At 41.3% G+C, this 23,791-nt stretch overlaps 1 protein-coding gene across 5 annotated transcripts in view; it reads right to left on the bottom strand.

Annotated features, from left to right (window-relative positions):
* SNAPC3 (small nuclear RNA activating complex polypeptide 3) overlaps nt 1-11,369 on the bottom strand; it is a 46,297-nt gene extending 34,928 nt beyond the window's left edge. For all 5 annotated transcript variants that reach the window (XM_087444619.1, XM_087444620.1, XM_087444621.1 and 2 more), the window contains exons 1-2: nt 11,038-11,369; nt 10,261-10,338 (exon numbers count right to left, since the gene is read on the bottom strand). In XM_087444619.1, the coding sequence (XP_087300745.1) occupies nt 10,261-10,338; nt 11,038-11,354 (395 nt within the window). In that variant the 5' untranslated portion in view covers nt 11,355-11,369. The remainder of the gene's footprint in view (nt 1-10,260; nt 10,339-11,037) is intronic.
* Nucleotides 11,370-23,791: the final 12,422 nt, after the last annotated feature.

Raw genomic sequence — 23,791 nt, 5'->3', positions numbered from 1 at the left:
CTTCAGCCTTGTAACACTGAATCAAGATATGCTTTTGCACAGACTTAGGTTAGTTCTTCCTACCCTATTCTCTCCAGTGTTGTTGTTACTCATTTGTAACAGTTAGGCTCATTTGTTAGTTTTTGTATCCTATTTTGGGTTCCACCACCCACATCCTGGTTGGTTTTAACTGATTACTTTTGCCCTGTGTCAAAGATACGTGAAACATTCCTATGGTCCTAAGAGTCAGTTAGAGAATGTCACTCTCTCTTTGTCTCTACTAACCTGTTCCCTTTCCCTCCTTCTCTTTCCCACCACCCCCTGTTGGCAACCAATCTCTATAGTTCTGGTTTATCCTTTCCATTTCTTTTGTTCAAATAAGCTGATATCTGTGTATTTTCTTATATCCCTTTCTCTATTGGTCTGAATTCAATTAGGAGAAAAAAACTAAACAGTAATTTGGGGGCCGGCCCGGTGGCACAAGCATTTAAGTGCGTGTGCTCCACTTAGTGGCCCGGAGTGCGAAGGTTCGGATTCCAAGCGAGCTTGCACGATGCACCGCTTGTCACACCATGCTGTGGTGGCGTCCCATACAAAGTAGAGGAAGATGGGCACGGATGTTAACTCAGGGCCAGTCTTCCTCGGCAAAATAAAAACAAAACAGGAGGATCAGCATCCGATGTTAGCTCAGGGCTGATCTTACTCACAAAAACAACAACAGTAATTTGAACAGAGAAAGCTTAACCTAAAGAATTATTAACGTTAACAGAAGACTGGAACAGTGAGGGATCAGCAAGTAAAAAGAAAAGAGAACTCTAGAGAACACAGGAATAGCAGATATAAGGAGCACCTTATCCCTTGGGCTGAGAAAGAGTACCAAGGAAGCCTCCCTCTTCTTCCCCCAGGACTGAGATCCAGAGCTGCTGGAGAGGGCCTGGCTGTGACTCACTTAATGGCAGAGGAGTTGCTATGGTGCTCCATATGGGGAACCTGCTAGAAATCTGCCCTCAAGGGTGCCAGGAAAAGCTGTTCAGGGGAGGTGTCAAGGTGAGAGGAGTGGCAGGGAAAGCTGCTGGGCCACGGGTGCTACTGACTGCCGGGTACCGCAGGAGCTGGCACGGGGAAGCTGTGCGTGTGACAGGACCCTGCTGAGCCAGCACATGGGACCAGGAAGCAAAATTCTTTCCTCCTGTAAAGTCTCTCCTTTACTGACCATTTACTTGCTGTTTACTGACAAAGCTTAATACTGTGGCAGCTGGTAAAAGAAAAATAACGTAAAGGGCCAACACCCATTTTTACAGAGCAGGCAAACAGCATAAATTTATAGATGAGAACCAATATAATAAATTGGCACCTAGTGAACCTTCTTACATGAAGGGGAACATATGCTTTTGGGCTTTGCTTTTTTCATGTAACAGTATTTCCTAGAAATGCTTTATTGGTTCTTCCTTCCTCATCTTTTAGTATAGCTGCACAATACTCCACTGTGTGGATGTCCTACAGTTTGTTCAACACTCTCCTATGTACATGTATTTAGAGTATTTCAAATATTTTGCAATTACAAACAATGCTGCAGTGAATAACCTTGTACATCATGTATTTTCATATTGTTGGAGATGTGTCTTCAGTATAGATTGCTAAAGTGGGACTGCTGGGTCAAAAAGTAAGTGCCTACAAAATTTTGTTAGGCGTTACCCAATTTTCCTAGAGAAGGGTTGTACCACTTTGCATTTCCATCAGTAATGTACGAAAATGCCTGTTTCCCTGCAGCCTCATCAAAAGAATGTATCATATTGCTTAATTTGTGCCAGTCTGATAAGTGAGAAAACGTATCTCAGTGTCATTTTAATTTCCATTACCCTAATTATGAATATGCTTGAACATTTTTTCCTATGTTTGTGAGTCATTTTTCTATCTTTTTTGTGTGTGAATTATTTGTTCACGTCTTTTTTCCATTGGGTTTTTGGTCTTTATCTCTCAACTTTTAAGTTCTTACATAATAGGAATATTAGCTCTTTGTGGCATATGTTATATTTTCTCCAAGTTTGGCAGCTGTCTTTTGACTTTGCTTACGGTGTTTCTTGTCATGTAAATTTTTAAATTTTTATGTAGTCAATTTTATCAATCTTTTTCTTTTATTACCTCTGGATTGTATTTGACTCTAACTGGACTTTCTCTTCTATTTGTCAATTTATGAGCTAGTACCCACTGTTTTAACTATAAAGACTTTGTAGTATATTTGAATATCTGGTAAAATTACTCACCCTCACAATTTTCCTTCTCCTTCCCAGAGTTTTTCCTAGTTACTGTTGCATATTTTCCATATGAACTTTATTATCAACTTGTCTAATTCCATAAAATAACCAATACTTTTGGTATTTTTATTGGAACTGTATTTAATTTATAAATTGATTTAGGAAGAACTGACATCATTATGATGTTTAGTATTCCTATCCAAGAACAGAGGATATCTTTTGATTTTTTCAAGTCTTTTTCTGAATCTTTCAGGAGTGTGTTAAAATTTTTCTTACCTGAGTTTTACACACTTCTTATTACATTTATTCCCAAGTATTTAAACTTCTTTTTGACTACTGTTAATGAGATTGTCTCTACCATTATGTCCTCTAATTGTTTACTCTTTGTATATATGAAGGCTACTGCTTTTAATATATCCATTTTGTATCCTGCTATTACACTAAATTCTTTTCTTGTTTTTCTTGTTTCTCGTCTCTTTTAGCATTGATTTCTTTGGGATTTTCCAGGTATATTATCATATCATTTGCAAACAGAGCTAGTTTTTCTTCTGTATCTACTCTTATGCCTCTAATTGATTTCTCATGTCAAATTGCATGGCTAATACTTATGGTACAATGTTGCAAAGAAGTGGAGATAATGGGCATGCTTGCCTTGTTCCAGATCTTAGTAGAAATGCCTGTACTGCTTCTCTATTAAATAAGATACTAGCTTTACAACTAAGGTATATATATTTCACCATGTTGGAACAGTAGCCCTCCAATTTCTATTTCCTTGAAAGTTCTTATCATGAATGGGTGTTGAATTTTGTTAAAGGTTTTCTCAGCATCTCTGGAAATAATCAAATGACTTTTTCCCCTTAGATTCATTAATATGGTATACGATATTAATAGATGTCCTAATATTGAACCAACCTTTATTCCTGGAATACACTTGGTCATGGTGTATTGTTTTCTTAATATGGCACTGGATCGTTTGCTAATGTTTTATGAGTGTTGAGTGCTACTGGTCTCAAGTTTTCTCTTTGTAATGTCTTTATCTAGTTTAGGTATTAGTGTTATGCTTGCCTCATAAGAAGAATTAAGAAGTTTTTCTTCCTTTTCAAGGCCCTAAAGCATTGGAACTATCTGATCTTTGAACATTTGGTAGAATTCTCCTGTGAAACTAACTGGACCTGGAATTTTGGGGGGACAGTTCCTTAAATAACTTTCTCTGTTTTTCTACAGAAATTAGTCTAAAGTTTCTACTCTAAAATGGTTAATTTCAGTAATCTCCAATTCCCTAGGAAATTATCCATTTCATCTAGGTTTTCAAATTTATTTCTGTAGAGCAGGGATCAGCAAACTTTTCCTTAAACAGCCAAATAGTAAACACTCTAGGTTGTTAGCCATATGGTCTCTCTCACAACTCTGCAACTTGCCATTGTAGTACAAAAGCAGCCACAGACAATGTGTAAATAAATGGGCATACATGTCCCATAAACCTTTCTGTAAAAAATCAGACGGCCAGTTGGTGGGCTATAGTTTGCCAACTCCTACAAAGTAGTCTCTTACAATTTTCAAACTTTGTTTCAATGGTTATTTCTCCCTCATTTTGTGTATTTGTACTTTCTTCCATTTTTTCTTAAGTTAGCTAATGGTTTACCTATTTTGTTAATTATTTTAAAAAGCCAAGATTTTGATTAATTAGATCCATTCTTTTTCTATTCTTTTGCTCATTAATTCCTGCTTTTATCATTATTATTTCTGTCCTTATATTTTCTTCTGGTTTACTTTGTTGTTCTTTTTTAGTTTTCTGAGCTGGAAATTTAATTCATTTATTTTTATTCTTTCCCTTTTAATAGATTATTTAGGGCAATGAATTTTCCTCTAATCACTGTTTTAAATGTATTCCTTACACTCTGATACATGGTGTTTTCAATGTCATTATTTCTTAAAAATTCTGTAATTTCAATGTGCATTTCCCCTTTTGCTCAGGAGTTCTTTAATAAGTTTTAAAAATTTCCAGGTGTAACAGCCTGATATTTGTTTTTTTGTTTTGTTTCTTTTTGTTGCTGAGGAAGATTTGCCCTGAGCTAACATCTGTTGCCAATCCTCCTCTTTTTGCTTAAGGAAGATTCGCTCTGAGCTAACATCTGTGCCAGTCTTCCTCTGTTTTGTATGTGGGTCACCACAACAGCACAGCCACCGACAAATGGCGTAGGTCCACACCCGGGAACCAAAGCCAGGCCGTCAAAGCAGAGGGCGCCAAACTTAACCACTAGGCCACGAGGCTGGCCCCCTGATTTTTGTTTTTGTTAGTAAATTCTAATTTTATTATGTTGTGATCAGAGTGTTGTTTGTAGTATTTCTACTTTATAGATTTACTGATGTTTCCTTTGTGACCTAATATACAATCAATTTTTGCGAACGTGCCATGTAGTCTCTATAATGGGGTTGTAAATTTTATGAGTGTGTGTGTGTATATATATATATATACACACACACATATATATATACATATATACCTAAGATATATTCTATTGATTAAGTTGTTTAGAGCTTTTATCTCCTCACTTTTTTTTTTTACCATTTGATCTGTCGTGCTGAGATCGGTATATTAAAGTGTCCTATTGTTAGTGCATTTCTAGCTATGTTTCCTTGCATCTCCCAGTTTTGTTTCATAAAGTTGGTTGCTGTATTATTTGGTGTACATATATTCATAAGTATTCTATCTTAATTGTGGTTTGTGGCTTTTAGCATTAAAAAGTGTCCTTTGGGGGCCAGCCCGGTGGCGCAAGCGGTTAAGTGCGCGCGCTCCGCTGCGGCGGCCCGGGGTTTGCCGGTTCGGATCCCGGGTGCGCATGGACGCACTGATCGTCAAGCCATGCTGTGGCAGCGTCCCATATAAAGTGGAGGAAGATGGGCATGGATGTTAGCCCAGGGCCCGTCTTCCTCAGCAAAAAAAAGGAGGAAGATTAGGTAGATGTTAGCACAAGGCTGATCTCCTCACAAAAAAAAAAAAAAAAGTGTCCTTTGTCACATTTAATGTTTGGGGCTTGAATTCTATTGGTCTGATATCAGGACTACTAGACTTGCTCAATTTTTCTTTCCATTTGTCTGGTATACTTTAGTCCAAGCTTTATTTTTAGCTTCTCTGAATCACTTTATTTTAGATATGTCTGTTGTCTCCGCCAAGTTTTTGTTTTGTGAGCCAAATCCAAACCACTTTTAACAAGTTGTATAAGACTGATGCCTTTGGTCTCAATTCTATCACATTTTCTAATTATACATATTTTGTTATATTAGTTGTCTCGTTCATTTTGAGATGTATATTTTTTGACTGCCTATTTTTTTAGAAATTGAGGAGGGATGTTTGGTATTTGTATTTTTGTTCCAGTGGTTATCTTTGTACTTACATATTTTTAATGCTCTTTATTACCCATCTCCTTATTTAACCTTTTACTATGTAGTTTGTCAAGGTTTTGGGGTATTTTTTCCAAGTATCCTTTAAAATCTACCTATTGCCCAAACACTATCCTCTTTCTCTTTTCTCATCCCATTTTTTTAGGGGCAACCTTCTATTTTGTTATAATACACAATATCTGTACCTTAGCTTTCCACCTTCACCTGTACTCCAGTAGTTCTTTTGCTGAAAATTTCCCAGTCATCATTTGGTTGGATGAAGCTCATCCTTTAGTATATTTCTAAGAAATGGCTGGCGGATGCAGAATTACCCAAGTTCTTGTATGTGAAAAACTTTATTCTATAGCCTTGATATTTGAAGGACATCTCAGCTGGATATAAAAGCCTTAGTTCACACTTTCTCTGAGCTTTCAAAAAATCCTGCTCCACTGTTGCCTTCTTTGTATGTCAGTTCTGCAGAGTCTGATGCTAATATAATTCTTCTGCCTTTGTAAATTTTGTGTTCTTTTTGCCTGGAAGCCTTGATGATTTTATCTTTATCTCTGAAATCTAATAGTTTTACTACGGTAAGTCTCAGAGTTGATAATTCTGGGTTAATTTTCCCAGGTACTCAGTGAGCCCTTTTAATTTGTAGATTCCAGTTGTTTTCCAATTCTGGACATTTTTCTTAGATGATATTCTTAAATATTAATTTTGTCCAATTGTTTTGTTTTTCTTCTTCAGGGACTCTGGTAATATGAATATATTTTGTCATCTCTGTCTGTCTTGGGTTCCCACTACTTTCTCTGACTCATTCAATGTCTCTCTTTATGGCATTTTCATTCTCTTGGTTGTATTCATGCCTTTCTTCATTGCCTCTCATTAATTTTCATTTGTGTCTATTCTCCTTTAGGTATCTCTTAATTCATTTGAGATAATTTTGTCTTTTTCTTCCATTTCCTGAGTTCCATCATTTTTTTTTCATTTCTCCTGTTTCTCATCTTTTCCATTCTTAGTTTTAAAATTTCAGATCCGGGCCGGCCCGGTGGCGCAAGCGGTTGGGTGCGCGCGCTCCGCTGAGGCGGCCGGGGGTTCGCTGGTTCGGATCCCGGGCGCGCACCGACGCACTGCTTTGGCAAGCCATGCTGTGGCGGCGTCCCATATAAAGTGGAGGAGGATGGGCACAGATGTTAGCCCAGGGCCGTCTTCCTCGGCAAAAAAAGAGGAGGATTGACGGATGTTAGCACAGGGCTGATCTCCTCACAAAAAAAAAAAAAAAAAAAAAAATTTCAGATCCAAAGTGTTTTTATATCCTCAAATGCTTGTTTCAGTATATTCAATTCTGTTTGGAGCGTAGACTTAAGAATTTTCTTGTTTCCTAGTTATTTTCTGGGAGAAGGGAGGATTTCCTCAGTTGATTTGTATAAACAGTTGTTTCCTACAATAAATTCTCTACGGATTTCATTTCTTCCTATTTTGTGATACTTGTGGGGGGGTGGTTTACAAGATTCCTAGTTTAATGCTGCCCTTTTCTGTCATTCTAACAAAGCCCAGGTATATTGGAGGTTTTTTTTTTTTTTATGGTTTTGATGATACGATAAGAGTGTCCTCCAATTTTGTCATTCTCTTTACCTTGAAGGATTCTAAAGTTTCCCTTTTTCATCCTTTAAATGGCATAGTGAACAGTACTTTTTTAGCCAGAGAAGTGAGAGGGATGGGCAGACTAATTTAACTGAAATTGCTATTGTGTTAAAAGTAATGTTGCTGAAGCTTTTGGAATGACAGGTAAGTTTCAGTAGCACCTATGTAGTAACAATTATCTCCTATTCCTAGGAATTAAAAATCTTCTCTTTAAGGAGTCAAAAAATTTAAAAAGTGCTGAAGGTAAGTTATTTAGCTTGCTAAGGATTAAGGAGGGCAGCACATACCAAAGGAGAATCAACCTCTATCAATTGCATAAAATGAGTCAAGTAGTTCCTTTGTTACACAGGCAAAAGAAAAAGTGCTAGAAATTTATTTATTTTATGCCGTAATAAACGGATCATATACTTAGGTTTTGTTTTCATTTTTATGTTTTTAAGTTATTGGTGAAGAGAAAAAAGGAAGGTTTAGAGAAAGAGAAAGCGTAAAGATAAAGATTTTGACTTTTGGCACAAGTCTAATTTACCTGTGGTACTTTTAAGATTAATATTAGTCATATTTTAAATGTAATAGTTTCAAAGTATATCAAAATAATCCTAGCTGAGGAATGCTGTACTAACTCCTTTTACATTATATATATTTCTACCCACTTTTCCTATGGAAGAGACTAGAAGACAACGAAAGAGATACAGTTGATCTAGTATTAGAATACAGCCAGGGGAAGCAGTGTGGAAAGTAGTCTGAAAATTACTATTTAACATGGCTTAATAAAATCATTATAAACCAATTAGTGTGTTATTAACTATAGCAAAAAAGTCTTTGTTTATAATTATCATCAACCTTTTTTTCAGCCAGTTTCTAAAAATCACTCCCTTAGGTTTACGAAAGTTTCATTTATTCCATTCATTCTACAAATATTTACTGACTCCCTATTATGTGCCAAAGTTCTAGGAACTGGGATATAGCAATGTGTGTGACACATATAGCTTATGGAACTTTTAAATTTAGCTAAGAAGACAGAAAATTAAACAAGTATATTTTAAGTGTGATGAATATGTCAATAGGGAAGTATGGGGGGGCTACAGGAGCATAAAGGGACTTAAATGGAGTCCTTAGTCCTTCAGCTAAGATTTGAAGGATGAGTAGAACTCAGCAAGACCAGGGGAATAAGGAAGAATGAGTGTTCTGAACAAAAGCCTGGAGTGAGAGAGCACATTCCAGGAACTGAAAAACAGTGTAGTGTGGCTGGAGCACTGCAGAGATAGAGCTGAAAAGATCAGCAAGACCCACTCCACAGAGGCCCTTGTGAGCCACTTAAGAACACAGGACTTTTGCCTAAGAGCCAGTGAAAGGTTTTAAGCAAGAAAGTGATACAATCAGATGTGCATTTTTGGAAAATCCAACTAATGACTCAACAATAGTTAAAGGGCACCAATTGGAGCAAAGCAGTACAATAGGCTTGAGGGCAATACACAGATGGAGGAGTCTGGACTCTCAATGAGGACTTTAGAAGTGTTAGAAGACTTCTAGACATTACAAGTGCATCTATTCGCTAAGGGAGAGAGCTGGGTTGTAGTAACGTGGAAAGGAATCTTAGGGTCTCAAATATGGGGTAGGTTTTAGATGTGACAGGGGCCACGTGCATCCTGAGCCATTTTAAAGAGAAAAGCAGTTGAAAATAAATCTGGAAAGGCAGATTTAGCAAATATCTAAGTAAAGAGTCTGAAATTTATCCATAAAGGAGAGGTAAAGCCATTGACAATTTCTCAGCAAATGAGGATGCTCAGGTGATAGTGTGAAGGGTAAAGGAGAAGGAGAAAAGACTGGACCTACGAAAGTCAGGAGCCTTTCACAGTGCTCCAAGTGTTGCTAATGTAAAAGCAGTAGAGATAAGGGAAACAGATTTGGTAGTTATTACAAAAGAAACCAAAGTAGAGTTGAAATGCCTGCCTGAATTTTTGAGGTAGGTGGTATGAAGTGAGTGGGCTACAAACTAGAAATTATAAATTTCACAATTACACACACAGTTTCACTATAGTAGTATTATCATAGAGCAGTGTTTCTCAAAGCGGGGTTGGCAGATCGGAATTGATCTCTGGGCTATTTGTTACCCAGTCAGGACAGAATATGTGAGTAAGCACTTAGAAACATTCACAGCAATATGACAGTTATTTCACTGTTGAATTTTTTTTTTTACTGTTAAATTTAAGAAAAAATGTCGACTTTTACTGTTTGTCTTTTAATTCCATTTTTCTAGTAATTCATTTTTATCCTATTTTACAAAAGTATGGATCTGTCAAAAATTTAAAAATAATAAAACTAGTCCTTTACCACAGTTTGAGAAGCACTATCAGAGTGTTTAGCTTGCACCTGAAATCTAGTAAGTGGGTTAACCGTACCTTTGTAAACACACATTTAAAAATAAACATAGGGCCGGCCCTGAGGCTTAGCGGTTAAGTGCGCACGCTCCGCTGCTGGCAGCCGGGTTCGGATCCCGGGCACGCACCGATGCACCGCTTCTCTGGCCATGCTGAGGCCGCGTCCCACATACAGCACCTAGAAGGATGTGCAACTATGACATACAACTATCTACTGGGGCTTTAAGGGAAAAAAAAAAAAAAATAAATAAATAAATAAAAATAAACATAAATTTGAAAGTGGACTAGATATTAGAGATTATGTATTTACTGGTAATTTTCTCAGGTGTAATAATACCATTCTGATTATGCAGGACAACGATACTTTTAGGAGCTACATGCTGATGTATTTGGGAGTAAATTATCATGATGTCTGCAAATTACTGAATGGTTCTACAAGAGAAAAAGACACAGCAGGTATCTCAAACTCATACAGCTAAAGCAAATATGGCCAAACGTTAACAATGGCTGAATTTACGGGGTGGGTATATAGATGATAACAATACTATACTTTTAACTTTTGAATAATATCATGTTGAAAAAATATTTAAATAAATAGCACAGAGTAAAAGCAAAGTCCTCCATACCCCAAAGTCACTAGGTCAGTATCCTCCGGGATGACTTCTGGATCCTCACCTTCTTCAAGGCACTTCAGTTTCTCAAGGCTAAAACAAAAACAAAAAGGAAAAGCAGTCATGCATCTTATCCATAGCGAGCGAGTCAGGGTTGTGTCCTAAATACATCAATGAATAATTAAGAAGTGAGATAAAATCCAGCAGGCGGCTCACAGGAGGCCAGCTCAAGGCAATGATTTCTGCGCCGATCCTCTGTAAAGAAAAGTATAAATGGCCGATTGAAGGCGGCCAATACTGTTAAATGGACAAAGAGATCGCTAAAAGTTTTTATATTTTCACCCCAATAAGGCGCTTTTGGGGAAAATTTCAGTAATCGCATAGGCGAGAAGTCCCCCAAAGAGACCACAGTTAATCAAGGTTTCAAAACTCCTCTGATTAAGTCTCCTTCCGGCCTATTACTAAAGCTCCTCCATTGTCAAAGTGTCTGTCAGTGGCAGGTACACGTCGCTTTTACTCTGACTGTCCTTCTACATTAACAAGCACTTTAAAAATTAGCGAACAGAAAAATTAATCTTTGATGCAGTTCTCTCGTCCCTTCACTCCAACTCGCAGAAAATTGTGCATTCCGATCACGGGATCTGACACCGGCAGGCTGAAGGCTTTCAAGGCTCCCTTCTAGCCCCAGGAGTAAACGCCAGGCCCTCCCAAGGATGAGTCCCAGCGGAGCGCAGGAGCAAGGCTGCACCCTGGGTGGCCCCAAGAGCAAGAGCCCCTCGGCCCCGCACTCACCCGCACACCGCTCTCAGCTCCGCTGCCGCCTCCAGGCTGCAGCCCAGATCCCGGGCCACCGCGGCATCCTCCCGGCCGGAGTCGGCGACCCCTCGGCGCCCGGGCACCGCGGGTGCCGGCGGCTCCGTCAGCGACAAGTCTCCTGCCCCGCGCAGCCGGCTACGCCACAGCTCCCCGAAGGCGCCCACGTGGAAAACGCGCGTGTTTAGCTCGGGAAGCTCGTACTCTGGAAAGCTGCAGCCGGCACTGCTGGAGACCGGGTCCTGTCCGCCGCCCACCCCGCTACACGTTAAGCCACCCCGGCTGCTTTCAGCCATGTTCGCCTCACTCCCTTCCCTGCAAAAGCCGGGCGATCAAGGCCTCGCGGAGCGTGATGGGACTTGTAGTTGCGCGGGACCCCCGCCGGCGAGCGGCCGGGCGGCGCGGCCGAGATTCAGACACTACGTTTCCCGGCAGGCCCCGCGTCGGGCCCACCCCCGGGCGCGGCACCGCGAGCCCCCGCGCGCAGGGCTGAGCGCATTGTTCTCCGCTCCGGGCGGCTTTGGGGGCGGTTGCGGCTCTCGTTTCACCGCAGCCTGTCGGGCTTGGTTCCCGGCGCCCATACTTACGTGGCATCGCTCTCTGCTGGGTAGGGCCGCCTCGCCACGCCCTTCGGTCCTGCTCTTTGCTTTTCTTGGCCCCGGGGTGCGGGACTTTTCCTTGACTCCAGAGTTCATGGGCTGCGCTGCTGCCCCCAGAGCCTGAAAGATATGGGGGGCGAGGGCGGAGAGCAGGGACACTCAGGACCCCCAGATCCGGTTCCTTCAGAACCTCCCCAACGGCCCAGTTTTGTGTATACACCTATGCATTGCTGTACACACACATAATAGTGTTTATTGAGCGTCTGCTGTGTATCAGACACTGTACATTATTAACTCAGATATTTTTAAATGCTGCTCTTGTGGTCTAGTGGTTAAGATTCGGGGCTCTCACTGGGTTGTTTCCCGTTCAGGGAACCACACCACCATCTGTAGATTGTCATAATTTAGTGGCTGCATGTGGCTGTGATGCTGAAAGCTAAGCCACTGGCATTTCAAATACCAGCAGGGTCACCTATGGTGGACAGGTTTCAGCAGAGCTTCCAGACTAGGACAGACTAGGAAGAAGGACCTGGCCACCCACTTTCAGAAAGAATCAGCTATGAAAACCGTGTGAATAGCGGCAGAGCATTGGCTGATACAGCACTGGTCTGATGTAGCACCAGATGAGAGGATGATGGAAAAAGACCAGGCAGGGTTCTGTTCTACTGTACACAGAGTCTCACTGGGAGTTGGAATCTACTCCACGGCACTAACAATCTTTAAAAATCTTTTAAAAAATGGTAACCACCTACCCAGGCAGAGATTATCATCCCTATGTTGCTGTTGAAGAAGGAGTTAACTGCTAGGAAATAGCAGCAGGATTGGAACTCAAACTTTCTAGCTTCAGAGGGAGCTTCCTCCCTCTCTTAGAGGCTCCAGAGGCTGTAGCAGGACACACAGAAGGAGCCCTGGTTATTTATTGGGATATAATTCACATATCATATACTTCACCCATTTAAAGTGTGCGTTCAGTGGTTTTTAGTATGTTTACATAGCTGTGCAACCATTACCGCAATTTGAGAACATTTTCACCACTCCAAAAAGTACCTTTTAGCTATCACCCCCCCAGTCTTCCCAAGTCCTCCAGCTCTAGCCAACCACTAATCTTTCTGTCTCTATAGAGATTTATGTATTCTGGGCATTTAATGTAAATGGAATAGTATATGTGGTCTTTTTGTGACTGGCTTGTTTCACTTGTATTTTCAGGGTTTATCCATTTTGTGGCGTGTATCAGTACCTCATTCCTTTCTGTGGCTGAATAATATTGCATTGTATGTGTATACCAAACTTTGTTTATCCATTCATGAAAAAGTTGTTTCCACCTTTTGGCAATTGTGAATAATGCTGCTATGAACATTCATGTACAGGGTTTTGTGCAGACATGTATTTTCATTTCTCTTGGAGATGGATCTGTCTATCTAGGAGTGAAATTCTTGGGTCATATGGTAACTCTATGTTAAAGCATTTGAAGAACTGCCAGACTGTTTTCCACCAGCATTGTATGAGGATTCTGACTTCTCCACATCTTTGTCAATACTTGTTATTATCTGACCTTCTGATTATAGGCATCCTAGTGGGTGTGAAGTGGTATCTTGTGGTTTTGATTTGTGTTTTCCTGATAACTAATGATATTAAGTATCTTTTCATGTGTTTATTGGCCATTTGTAAATTTTTGGAGAAATGTCTATACAGGTTGTGGGGGATCAGAATTTGCCATCCCAAAATGTGTCTCTTTTGCTTGATTATTTTTAAGGATAAAAGACTGAAAGAAACTTTGACCTTCCCCTCTAACTGCCTAAAAGAATTTAAGATAGAAGGCCTGTTCCAGGAAGGAGCTAATACCATAGATAACTGTAGTATAATATAAACTAGGTGTGATAGACAGGAAGGAACCTAACAAGGGCTTTTTAATCAAAATCCTCTCCATCTCTCAATGTGTTTGCAAAGCATGGTCAACATTTATTTATCAAACATTTGCTTTTCCATTTCCGAGCAAATTGCCTTCCTCTTCCTCCCCTTTGAGGTCCCAAACCATTACCCCCAACATCCTCCTTTGTCTTTAGCTGAAGATGGTATTTAAGGTAGTAGCTTCTGCCATTTTGGCAAGTTACTCAGTTTTCCTGGGTTTCTCCCATGTATACATGTTATTAAACTTTGATTTTCTCCTGTTATTCTGTCTCATGTCAATTTAATTCTTAGACTAGCCAGAAGGACCTAGAAGGTAGAGGAATTGTTCTTCCTCCCCTACATGGTCCTATGACCATTTTTAAATTAGGTTATGTGTCTTTTTATAGGCACCCTGGTATTTATCAGTACATTGTAGTAGGAGACATTTGTTGTTTTTGTCCACCTAGCATTTTGTTTCTTAGAACTGACCCTCCCTACTCCTTTTGCTCTTCCTGGGGCTACCAGTCATAGAAGAACTCTTCCCACTCTGGCCACAGTGATTGGCTCAAGGATGAGCAAGTGACTCAAGTAGAGCCAATCAGAATCCTCCTCTGAGATTTTGTCTATAAGCTCAGAAATTCTCCCTCCATTCTGAGAACCTAAGGATGTGCCCTGTGTCAGCGAGTAGAAGAGTTAGGAGGAAGAAAGCCAAGAGTTTAAATAAGCAAAGGCAGAAGATGGGCAAAGAGAAAAGTAATGTGACTCGGAACATTGCGGTTGAGACCATCTTCTCCCCTAGACTTGCCATCATGTAAGCCAGTAATTTTTTTTTTTTTTTGTGAAGAAGATCAGCCCTGAGTTAACATCTGATGCCAATTCTCCTCCTTTTGCTTAGGAAGATTGGCCCTAGGCTGACATCGGTGCCCATCTTCCTCCAGTAATTTTTTTTTATCTTAAGCTGGTTTGAGCTGGAGTCTCAAACCTGAAGACTAATAATCTTCCCACAGCCTATAAGACTTGGTCCAAATCCCTCAACAGGGGGAGCTCTCAATCCAGAGAATGAGGTCACACTTCAGGTGGAGGAACTCTGACATATATTTGGAGATTTAGTAACATTGGCTTCAGGAGTGGAGACCATAGTGGTTCCTGAGCAGCAGTGGTTAGGGGCAGGACTGGAATGAGCGTGGCAGGGGAAGGTGGTTCATTGTTGCTGTGAGGTATGGCATTGGGGAGCAGCAGCTTGAGAGGCATGGATTGCAGGGATCAGGGGGCAAGAAAGATTAGTGGTGAGCACCAGCAGCAATTACAATAGCACAGCAGTCAGTTGAGTCTTATCATCAGCAGCCCCTCCTTAAGATAAGGCTGAAAGGGTCAAGAATATGCCACTGTGATATAAAGATTATTTTGAGCTGAAGCCATTTGAGAATAGGCTTTTTTTTTTTTTTAACTCCCTTATCTGCCTAAATGCAGAGCCTCCCAAAAGAACTCAGTTACCATAAATCCCCTCCTCACAACCAGGGAAGACTGACTCAACACCACAGACCAGAAGTCAGCACCATACCCAAGACTGTCACAAAACTATCATGTCTCTCATCTATTCTCCTAAGGGCCCATTTATCTTTCCTAAAAGTCATTCCTTTTTCCATAAGTTTCTTTTCTCCCCATCCCCTATTAAAAAGTCATTCATTTTCCTATAAGTGCCCCTCTCCCTTTCCTCTTCTCCTATTAAGATGGTATATAAGCCCCAAATTCTAACTGCCTCATTGAGTCACATTTTTCTGTGAACTCTCACATATGTCATACATATATGAATAAAAATCTATTTTTTCTCTGCTATTCTATCTTTTGTCAGTTTAATTCACAGGACCCCAACCACTGAAGCTAAGAGAGTAGAGGAAAAGTTTTTCCTCCCCAACAAGGCCATGATAAAGGCAGCTCTGGCCCTGTGGCAAATTTGGCAGAAGACAGGGGTATTGCTAGACCTGGCACTAGGACCAGACAACAGCAGAAAGGAGGTAGAAAGATTCCAAGGTCCCCGGATAGATATAGTCCCTTACCCTATAATTCTGGGTAAGCTTTGTATGATTTCTGAGGGAGAAACAAACTTAAGGAACCAACCACTGGAGTGAGGTGGTGGTGTGGTTTAGAGTCAGGATTCTGAGTAGTGGCACAAACCAAGATTATGAAGTATTATCTGGCTCCTGGTTCCCCAACTCTGCTTATCGAGGAAAAGACTACGAATTGGGGAATAGGAACAGGAAGACATGAGCTCTCAAAGGCCCCCACAGAGCATTAGCTTCCTCACCTGAGATGCTTATGTGGGCTCAGCAGACAATGAAAATTGGCTTGCTGGCGTAAACAGTGACAAACTGGGGAGTACCAGCCTCTGACCACAAAGCTGCAATGGCTGCCATCCAGGAATGCGGGCCCTGTCTACTAGAGCTTCCTAAATTACTAAAGAAGCAAGATAATTAGTTTTTGTTAAAAAAATGTGAAATCTCCTGATCTTCACATGTAGGCAATTAATTTTGTTAAGTTCATTAAACAAGGAGACCATGAGACTGAGTGTCTCTAATGCCCTGGCAGCCGATGTAAGCAACCAAAGGCTAAGCCTGTAAATGTATCAAGGTTATGAAATCAAAATATCACTGAACCTCTTAATCTCAAATTTGTGTGCCTGATGCACAGTAAGCCAATCACTGAAACACTGGTGCTTGGAGATGGAGAAAGGTTTATTCGAATTGTCCAGAGTGAGAAGACGGGGGATAGGTTCTCTCAAATCCACCTTAACAAGAGAAGAAAGCAGGGGGTTTTATAGAGCTAAGGGGCTTGGGAGGAGGAGTTTTGGAGAAACAAAGGGGTAATCCGTGTTTCTTTCTGTTGCTCCAGATGAGCCCTTGGGCAACCTGACTTTTGGGCATCAAGGGCAGCTGGGGGCTGGTTATCTAGTGGTCGTAACTTCCTTGAAGGCATTCTTTTTCTTCTGTAAAACTGCTCATAAATCCTTGTGACCCTTGATCATCCCTCAGGTTAAACAAGAAAATAGCAAATTGACAAGATTAACTTCTTTTCATAACAAGGAGGAAAGGTAATCTTAGTGAATATTTACAGTAACCCTCAGGTGCCCAGCTTCAAAAATGCTAAGGACAACCAATCATGGACAGCTGATCAATAATTTGATCATAAGCCATAGCTGATCAATAATTTCCTTGCTTTGCTTCAGCCTTTTCTCTATAGAAGTTTCTCCCTGAGCTCCTGTGGGTGGAGCATTCCTAACCACTTCTGGTTTGGTGCTACCTGATTTGAATCGATTTTTGCTCAAATAGACTCTTAAAATTTATAATATGCCTCAGTTTATCTTTTAACAGTTCATATAAAATTTGGGGCCAGCCTGGTGGCGCAAGCGTTTAAGTGCGTGCGCTCTGCTGCGGCGGTACGGGTTTTGCCGGTTTGGATCCCGGGTGCGCACCCAGGCACCGCTTGTCAGGCCATGCTGTGGCGGCATCCCATATAAAGTGGGGGAAGATGGGCATGGATGTCAGCCCAGAGCCAGTCTTCCTCAGCAAAAAGAGGAGGATTGGCAGATGTTAGCTCAGGGCCGATCTTACTCAAAAAAAAAAAAAAAATTTAAAAACAGTATTCAGACCAAACCCACACATAAGCTTCTGGCCTGTGGCCCATCAGTTTGTGAGCTCTGATCTATTGTATTTCTAAAATCCATCCAGCTCCCAATTTATGTAATTCTGCACGTGAACTTCTTTCAGCTTGTTTTCCAGAGTAATTCTACCACTGCCCCAAGGCCTCCTCTCTCAGAATTAGACTATGGGTACCTGGAAGCCTCACCTGGGATTGAAATCACATGTTTCCCACGATTTCAATGTTGTCTGTCCAAGTTGCATTTCCGTCCAGTTCTCTCTGATGTCTAAATCTTTCCCATAGATAAGTCATGTATTTCATTATTCTCCTCTGGCTTCAGCTTTTTTTCCCTGAGGGTACAATTGGTCTAAACTTTTCAAGTGACATTCTTTTTTCTGTGTGTGTGTGAGGAATATCAGCCCTGAGCTAACATCCAATTCCAATCCTTCTCTCTTTTTTGTTCTTGCTGAAGAAGATCGGCCCTGAGCTAACATCCCTGCCCATCTTCCTCTACTTTATATGGGGTGCCACCACAGCACAGCTTGACAAGCGGTGTGTCAGTGCATGCCCAGGATCTGAACCTGTGAACCAGGGGCTGCTGAAGCAGAGCACCCGTACATAACCACTTGCGCCACTGGGCCGGCCCCTGGTCTAGATTTTTAAAAATAATTTTTGAATAGGCAATAGCCTCACATGGCACATAGTTTAAAAGATACAAATTGGGCCAGCCCCGTGGCTTAGCGGTTAAGTGTACGCGCTCCGCTACTGGCGGCCCGGGTTCGGATCCCGGGCAAGCACCGATGCACTGCTTCTCCGGCCATGCTGAGGCCGCGTCCCACATACAGCAACTAGAAGGATGTGCAACTATGACATACAACTATCTACTGGGGCTTTGGGGGAAAAAAAAGGAGGAGGATTGGCAATAGATGTTAGCTCAGAGCCAGTCTTGCTCAGCAAAAAGAGGAGGATTAGCATGGATGTTAGCTCAGGGCTGATCTTCCTCAAAAAAAATAAATAAATAAATAAAAGATACAAATATCATACAATGAAAGTCTCCTTTTCCCCTTTTCCTCCAGCCATAACCTTCAGTTAACAGTTTCTTGTGTATCTTTCCAGAGAAATCACATAAATGTATTTTTTGCACTAGTGGTAGCATACTATCGCGCTGCTCTGTGTTCTAGACCGCATGTTTTCCATGTGAGGTTCTATCTTGGACATCCCTTATATCTTAATATCTAGAGAGCATCCTAATTCTTCCATTGTATAGATCTGTCAGATTTCTTCAACTGGTCCTCTTTTGAAGTACATTTAGAACATCTGTAGTCTTTTGCTATTACAATTAACGCAGCAACGAATAATCTTATAGGAAGTCATTTTGCTCATGGATATCTGTCCTCTGGCCCCAATTACAAATCTTATTTAAAAATTTTTTCTTTCGTATGATCTTGGATCACTCCCCCTGGGGGAAGCTAGCTGTATGTCATGAGGACACTCGAAGAGCACTAAGGAGAGGCCGACGCGGGGAGGAATTGAGGTGAGGCCTCTTACCACCACCAGCGCTAGCCCGTCAGGTAGGTGAGGGAGCCACCTTGGAAGCAGACCCTCTGGCCCGAGTGAAGCCTACAGATGACTGCAGTTCTGCCAACACTGGACTACAGCCTCAGGGGAGACTGAGCTGCAACCGTCTTGCTCATCTGCTCCCACATCCTGACCCACAAAAACCTTGTGAGATAATAAATATTTATTGTTTTCAGCTGCCACATCTTGGGATCCTTTGTTACACAGCAGTAGATACGTAATGGGAGTGATGTGAACAGAGCCATGCTTTAGGAGGGCAAGGCTATACAGGGGGCCTGGGCAGAGAGACAGGAAGCAGGGAAGTAATTTAGGAAACAAGTACAATAGCCCAGTCAAGAGGCAACGGAGAGTCTGTGAATAGAGAAAAGGATCAATAGAGTAACAGAGAGGAAAAAGAAAGAGGAGAGATGCAAGGAAGGAGGAGGATGGTTCTAAGATTTCAGGCCTAGCTGGTTGGAAGATTGTGACAATATTACAGAAACAGGGAACAATAGAGGGAGAAGCAAATGTATGGGAGAGAAATAATAACAATCGGAGTGACTGCCTAACATAGATATTTTTATTTTCCCCACTTGAGAATTTGAGGCTGAGAAAGTTTCAGTGACGGCCTTGATGTCACAGAGTTACGACTCAGATCCAGGCCTATCCCCAGACATCTTTACTCTTGGGCACGGGAAATTTGAAGACCAGTGGAGATGTCCAGTAGGGAGCTAAAAATTTGAACGTAAATGGAAGTGAACAGTGCTAAGGGCATAGATATGTAGAGTCATTTATGGAGATGGTAGATAAAGCCATGATAATGAGGTTGTTGAGAGAGAGAACAGAGAGCACAAAAGTAGTAGAAAAGATAGCATGGAAGATGGTCGAAGGAGACCTCAGTGGAGGAAAGATGCTTGGAGGAGACCTCAGGCTGCGGAGGAGACACCCAGGGCAGACCCTCAGTGGAGCAAAGCCCTGGGGCTTAATGCCAGCACAACACAGGATACATCTTAGAAAGAAAGGAGTTTGCTGGGGTAGGGGTGAAAATTAGGTTTGATGATAATAAAAATGCATGAAGATTCATGTGCTTAACAGCAATATTTCAAAAAATGACATTCAGAGTGTTAAACGCTATTGCACCATTAAAATCACAATTCAACTATGAGCTTGGTCAGAATGGACTCTTCATACTGAGTGGCATCTTCATTCTTCTGATGGTCTTCTTTTGACTTTCTGTTGGTCCCATCTTGTTGAATAACATTTCCAATTGTGGGACACCATTCGAGAACATTCCTCCCTTGGGGTGTTGCCATCTTGATTGGGAAAAATCTGGATAATCAAAGACAGACAAGGGGGAGGAGACAGACTTTTCTCCTTTTTTGTCCGCTTTTTGCTTCCACCTTTGTGAAACACACACACACACACAAATATATAAAGGATTCTTTTGGTTGAGAGCTTTATGTGTTTCAAAGCACTGATGAGTTTTATCTGAAAAATAGGAACTATGTCTCTAAATTAAAAAATACTCTTTCGCAACCCAACCATCACCTCAATTGAGCATAAATCTCTATTGACGCATTACCAAAGTTACACTGCTTGTGACCATATTCTAAACCAGTTGATGTTTCAATTGTTTACATTTGACCACAATTAGCAGGGGAGCATACCTCAATTCTAAATGTAAGTGGCAATCACAATGTGCTTGATCTTTCTTTCCTTCCAGCTCTGAGGGGCAGGCATTCCCACCAGGTTCAAAGAAAGGCCTGCGAGAGCGGCTGTGGGACGGCTGCTGCTACGCTAACTCTCTGGCATTTTCTAGTAAGAAGGGAGTAGGGGCAAATGCTAATCCTCACTCACCTCTCAGACATTGTGAGGCTTTAGGAAAATGAGAACTAGCCAGCTCTTCTCTGCAAAAGGGTTGGGGATTCCTCCTTGTAGATACAAAAAGGAGAAAATCTTTCGCTTGGTACCATTCCTGGATTCTCTCTTCAATAGCTTGTGTGTTCAGGTGGAGAATTGCTTTCCTGAAGCCAGGGGACCACATGGGCATTTCTCTCCAACAAAGAAAGGAGGAGGAGTAGGACAGAAGGGGAGTGGTGTCACCGGGAAAGACAGCTGAAGTGCTCTTAGTCCTAATGCAGCTGGTGGAATAATAATAACAACCATTTAGTGAGGAGTCAGATTTATAATCATTCTGGGGCCTGACATTTATTACAAGGAATTTTAACAACTGAGGTGGAAAACCTGAATCTAGTGTCCTCTTCCATTCTAAGCAGTGATCCTTTTCAAGGCTGAATAACTGTTAATAGATATATATTTGCATAATGACTTTCTTTTTATTCTCTAAATTGCCCCAGCTGATTGCTTTAGGATACCTCTACTGTTTCTTGTTCTCCCACCACCACCATTTCAGTTCTACTGATATGTAAAAATTAGGTAATTAACTTTTTCCAAGGACAATGTCAAATCTATTGTAAGGTGTTTTAAATCTTGGATGAGCAAACAGAGTGAGAAGAATCAGAGAAAAATATCAGGAAACATCCTGGCACCTTTTGGTTATAGCAACGGCGGACATGGAGAGGAGATTTAAGAGAAGCTGTCATTTTTTGGATAGAACTTGGACCTGGATATTGACTCTCATGACATGAGGCTGGCATCCATCCTAATGATACTGGCTCAACACAGGGTTGACAGGAGGGAAGCCATATTGTAGAAAAGCCTATTGTAATTTTGAAAGACCTCTGATTAACAAACTAAAACATGCTCTGTGGATTTTATGGCCCTTCCCAGCTGCTATAAATTGATAACTTTGTTCTTTTGAGTTCCTTAGGAATGTGATGACCCCCGGGCAGAGAGTCTGCTGATAGCCATCATCAGTGACAACTGAAAGATCAGGGTGTAGGGCGTTGCTCCGATCCTGATGCATATCCAGTAAAACAAAAGACTCAGGAACTAAGACCAGATGTCTGCCCCCACCTGGAGACCAGATGCCTCCCCCACCCGGAGACCAGCCGCCTATATAAGTGGCCTGTAATCTTTGTTCTTTAAGATGAGTTTTTTGGGGTATTAGTCGGCTATCTTCCTGCTCACTAGCAGGCTGTAATAAAAAATCCTTTCTTTCCTGCCACGATGCATCTTGACTATTGGCATGTCTTGTGGCTGGCAGAAGACTGCCCCCTTGGGCAGTAACACTAAGATTCTGTAACCAAACATTCTTTTAATCTGCTTAAGTTACCCTACTACCTCTATGTGACACATTCATTGACGTAAGAGGAATAGATGCTGGAAATGATATAAAATGTTGAAAGCTAGAAGCTGTGGGATCAGATAATGAAGTACTCTCTGGTATAAGATTCTTTCCCAACTCAGAAGGAAAGCATCTTTCCATTGTAAAGTTACTTTTCCTTCTCTTTCCCTAATCTACTCTTTGGAAGCAAGTCACTAAGCACAGTTCATACTCAAGGGGGGAAGGGTGGGAATTAAACTCCGTCTCCTGGAGTGGGGAGTGGTTACATAAATTATTTGGAATTCTATAAGAGAGACTTGTCTTTTCTCCTCCATCTATTTAAAATATTCAATCTTTTTATATCAGTGTGGACTCATAGATATTTATTTTATGCTTTGGTTTATCGTCTCATAGTACCGCATTCACCATGTGTTTCAGATACGTTGCCATCTGCAGTCTTGCTGACCCTGGAGAGACCGCCCCTCCCAGGGACAGCCAATTCCTACAGATAGTAAAGGACTCTCCTTTGAGTGCTCCTTTCAAATGGAAACCAACCAATCCAGAGTCCACATCCCCACCACCTCCTCTATCAGGTTCTCACACTTAGGGCTACTATTCCTCTGCCCTAATTAGCCTGGTCCAGGTGCCAGACAACTAGGGACAGCCCCTATGCCCCAGAGCCACTGAAATTATTCAAACTAGTCAATCCTAAACCTGTTTACCCTGCCTCACCTGTTTCTTCCCACAGAAACTACAATAAAGTCTCTTGCCCACATCTCCTCCTTGCTCCCTCTGCCTCCTAATCAACCCCGATGTTTCCTTGTGTGGCCCCTGTGGTGAGGCATGCCCTCTTCTCATAGGAACTATGAGGGACAATCTTTTTACTGGCAGTTGTCTGTCTCGGATCTTCTCCCGATCTGTTAGCCTTCACCATACGTGAATAATAATAAAACCTACATTTTGAAACAACTACTTATTTCTTTGGTTTCTCAGACTGTTCCAGCTTTGGCTAATGGGAGCTCTTTCAGGTTGGCTCCTGTATCCCTTTGACATGTGTAGGGGAGGAATAATATTCCTCTACCCTTCTAGGTTCTTCTGACTGGACTAAGAATTAAATTGACATGAGACAGAGTAACAGGAGAAAACCAAACAAAGTTTAATAACATGTATACATGGGAGAAACCCAGGAAAACTGAGTAACTTGCCAAAATGGCAATACCATCTTCAGCTAAAGACAAAGGAGGATGTTGGGAGTAATGGTTTGGGACTTCAAAGAGGAGGAAGGCAATTTACACAGAGATGGAAAAGCAAATATTTGGTAAACAAATGTTTGCCATACCCTGCAAAACAGTGGGACACGGGGAGGACTTTGATTAGTTGGCCTTGCTAGGTTCTTCCCTGTCTACCACATCTAGTTCATATCATACTATAGTTATCTTAAGGTATTAGTTCCTTCCCGGAACAGGTATTTTATCTTAAATTCTTTTAGGCAGTTAGGCAGGAAGGTCAAAGTTTCTTTCTGAGTCTTTTGTTCTTAAAAATTATTAAGCCAAAGAGATACATTTTGGGGTGGCAAATTCTGATCTCCCCACACATGCTCCCTGTGCTCTTGTTTTTTGAGCACTTCCTTACTTGCTGGCACTACAAGATGCTCCTGACTCATATATTCCCTGCCCAATGCCTAGAATCAGTCATTTCTCCAAGGAGACCTGCTTCCTTTTATTGGAGAATGGTATTGCCAATGATTTTTGTAAATAAAGTTTTATTGGAACACAGTCATGCTCATTCATTTTCATGTTGTCTATGGCTGCTTTTGCATTACAACAGC

Source organism: Ceratotherium simum, chromosome 20 (genome assembly GCF_057802395.1).
Source record: "Ceratotherium simum simum isolate JZ-2026a chromosome 20, ASM5780239v1, whole genome shotgun sequence".
NCBI lineage: Eukaryota > Metazoa > Chordata > Mammalia > Perissodactyla > Rhinocerotidae > Ceratotherium > Ceratotherium simum.
Note: the sequence above shows the minus strand (reverse complement) of the source record. Positions and strands in the feature narration are given on the sequence as shown.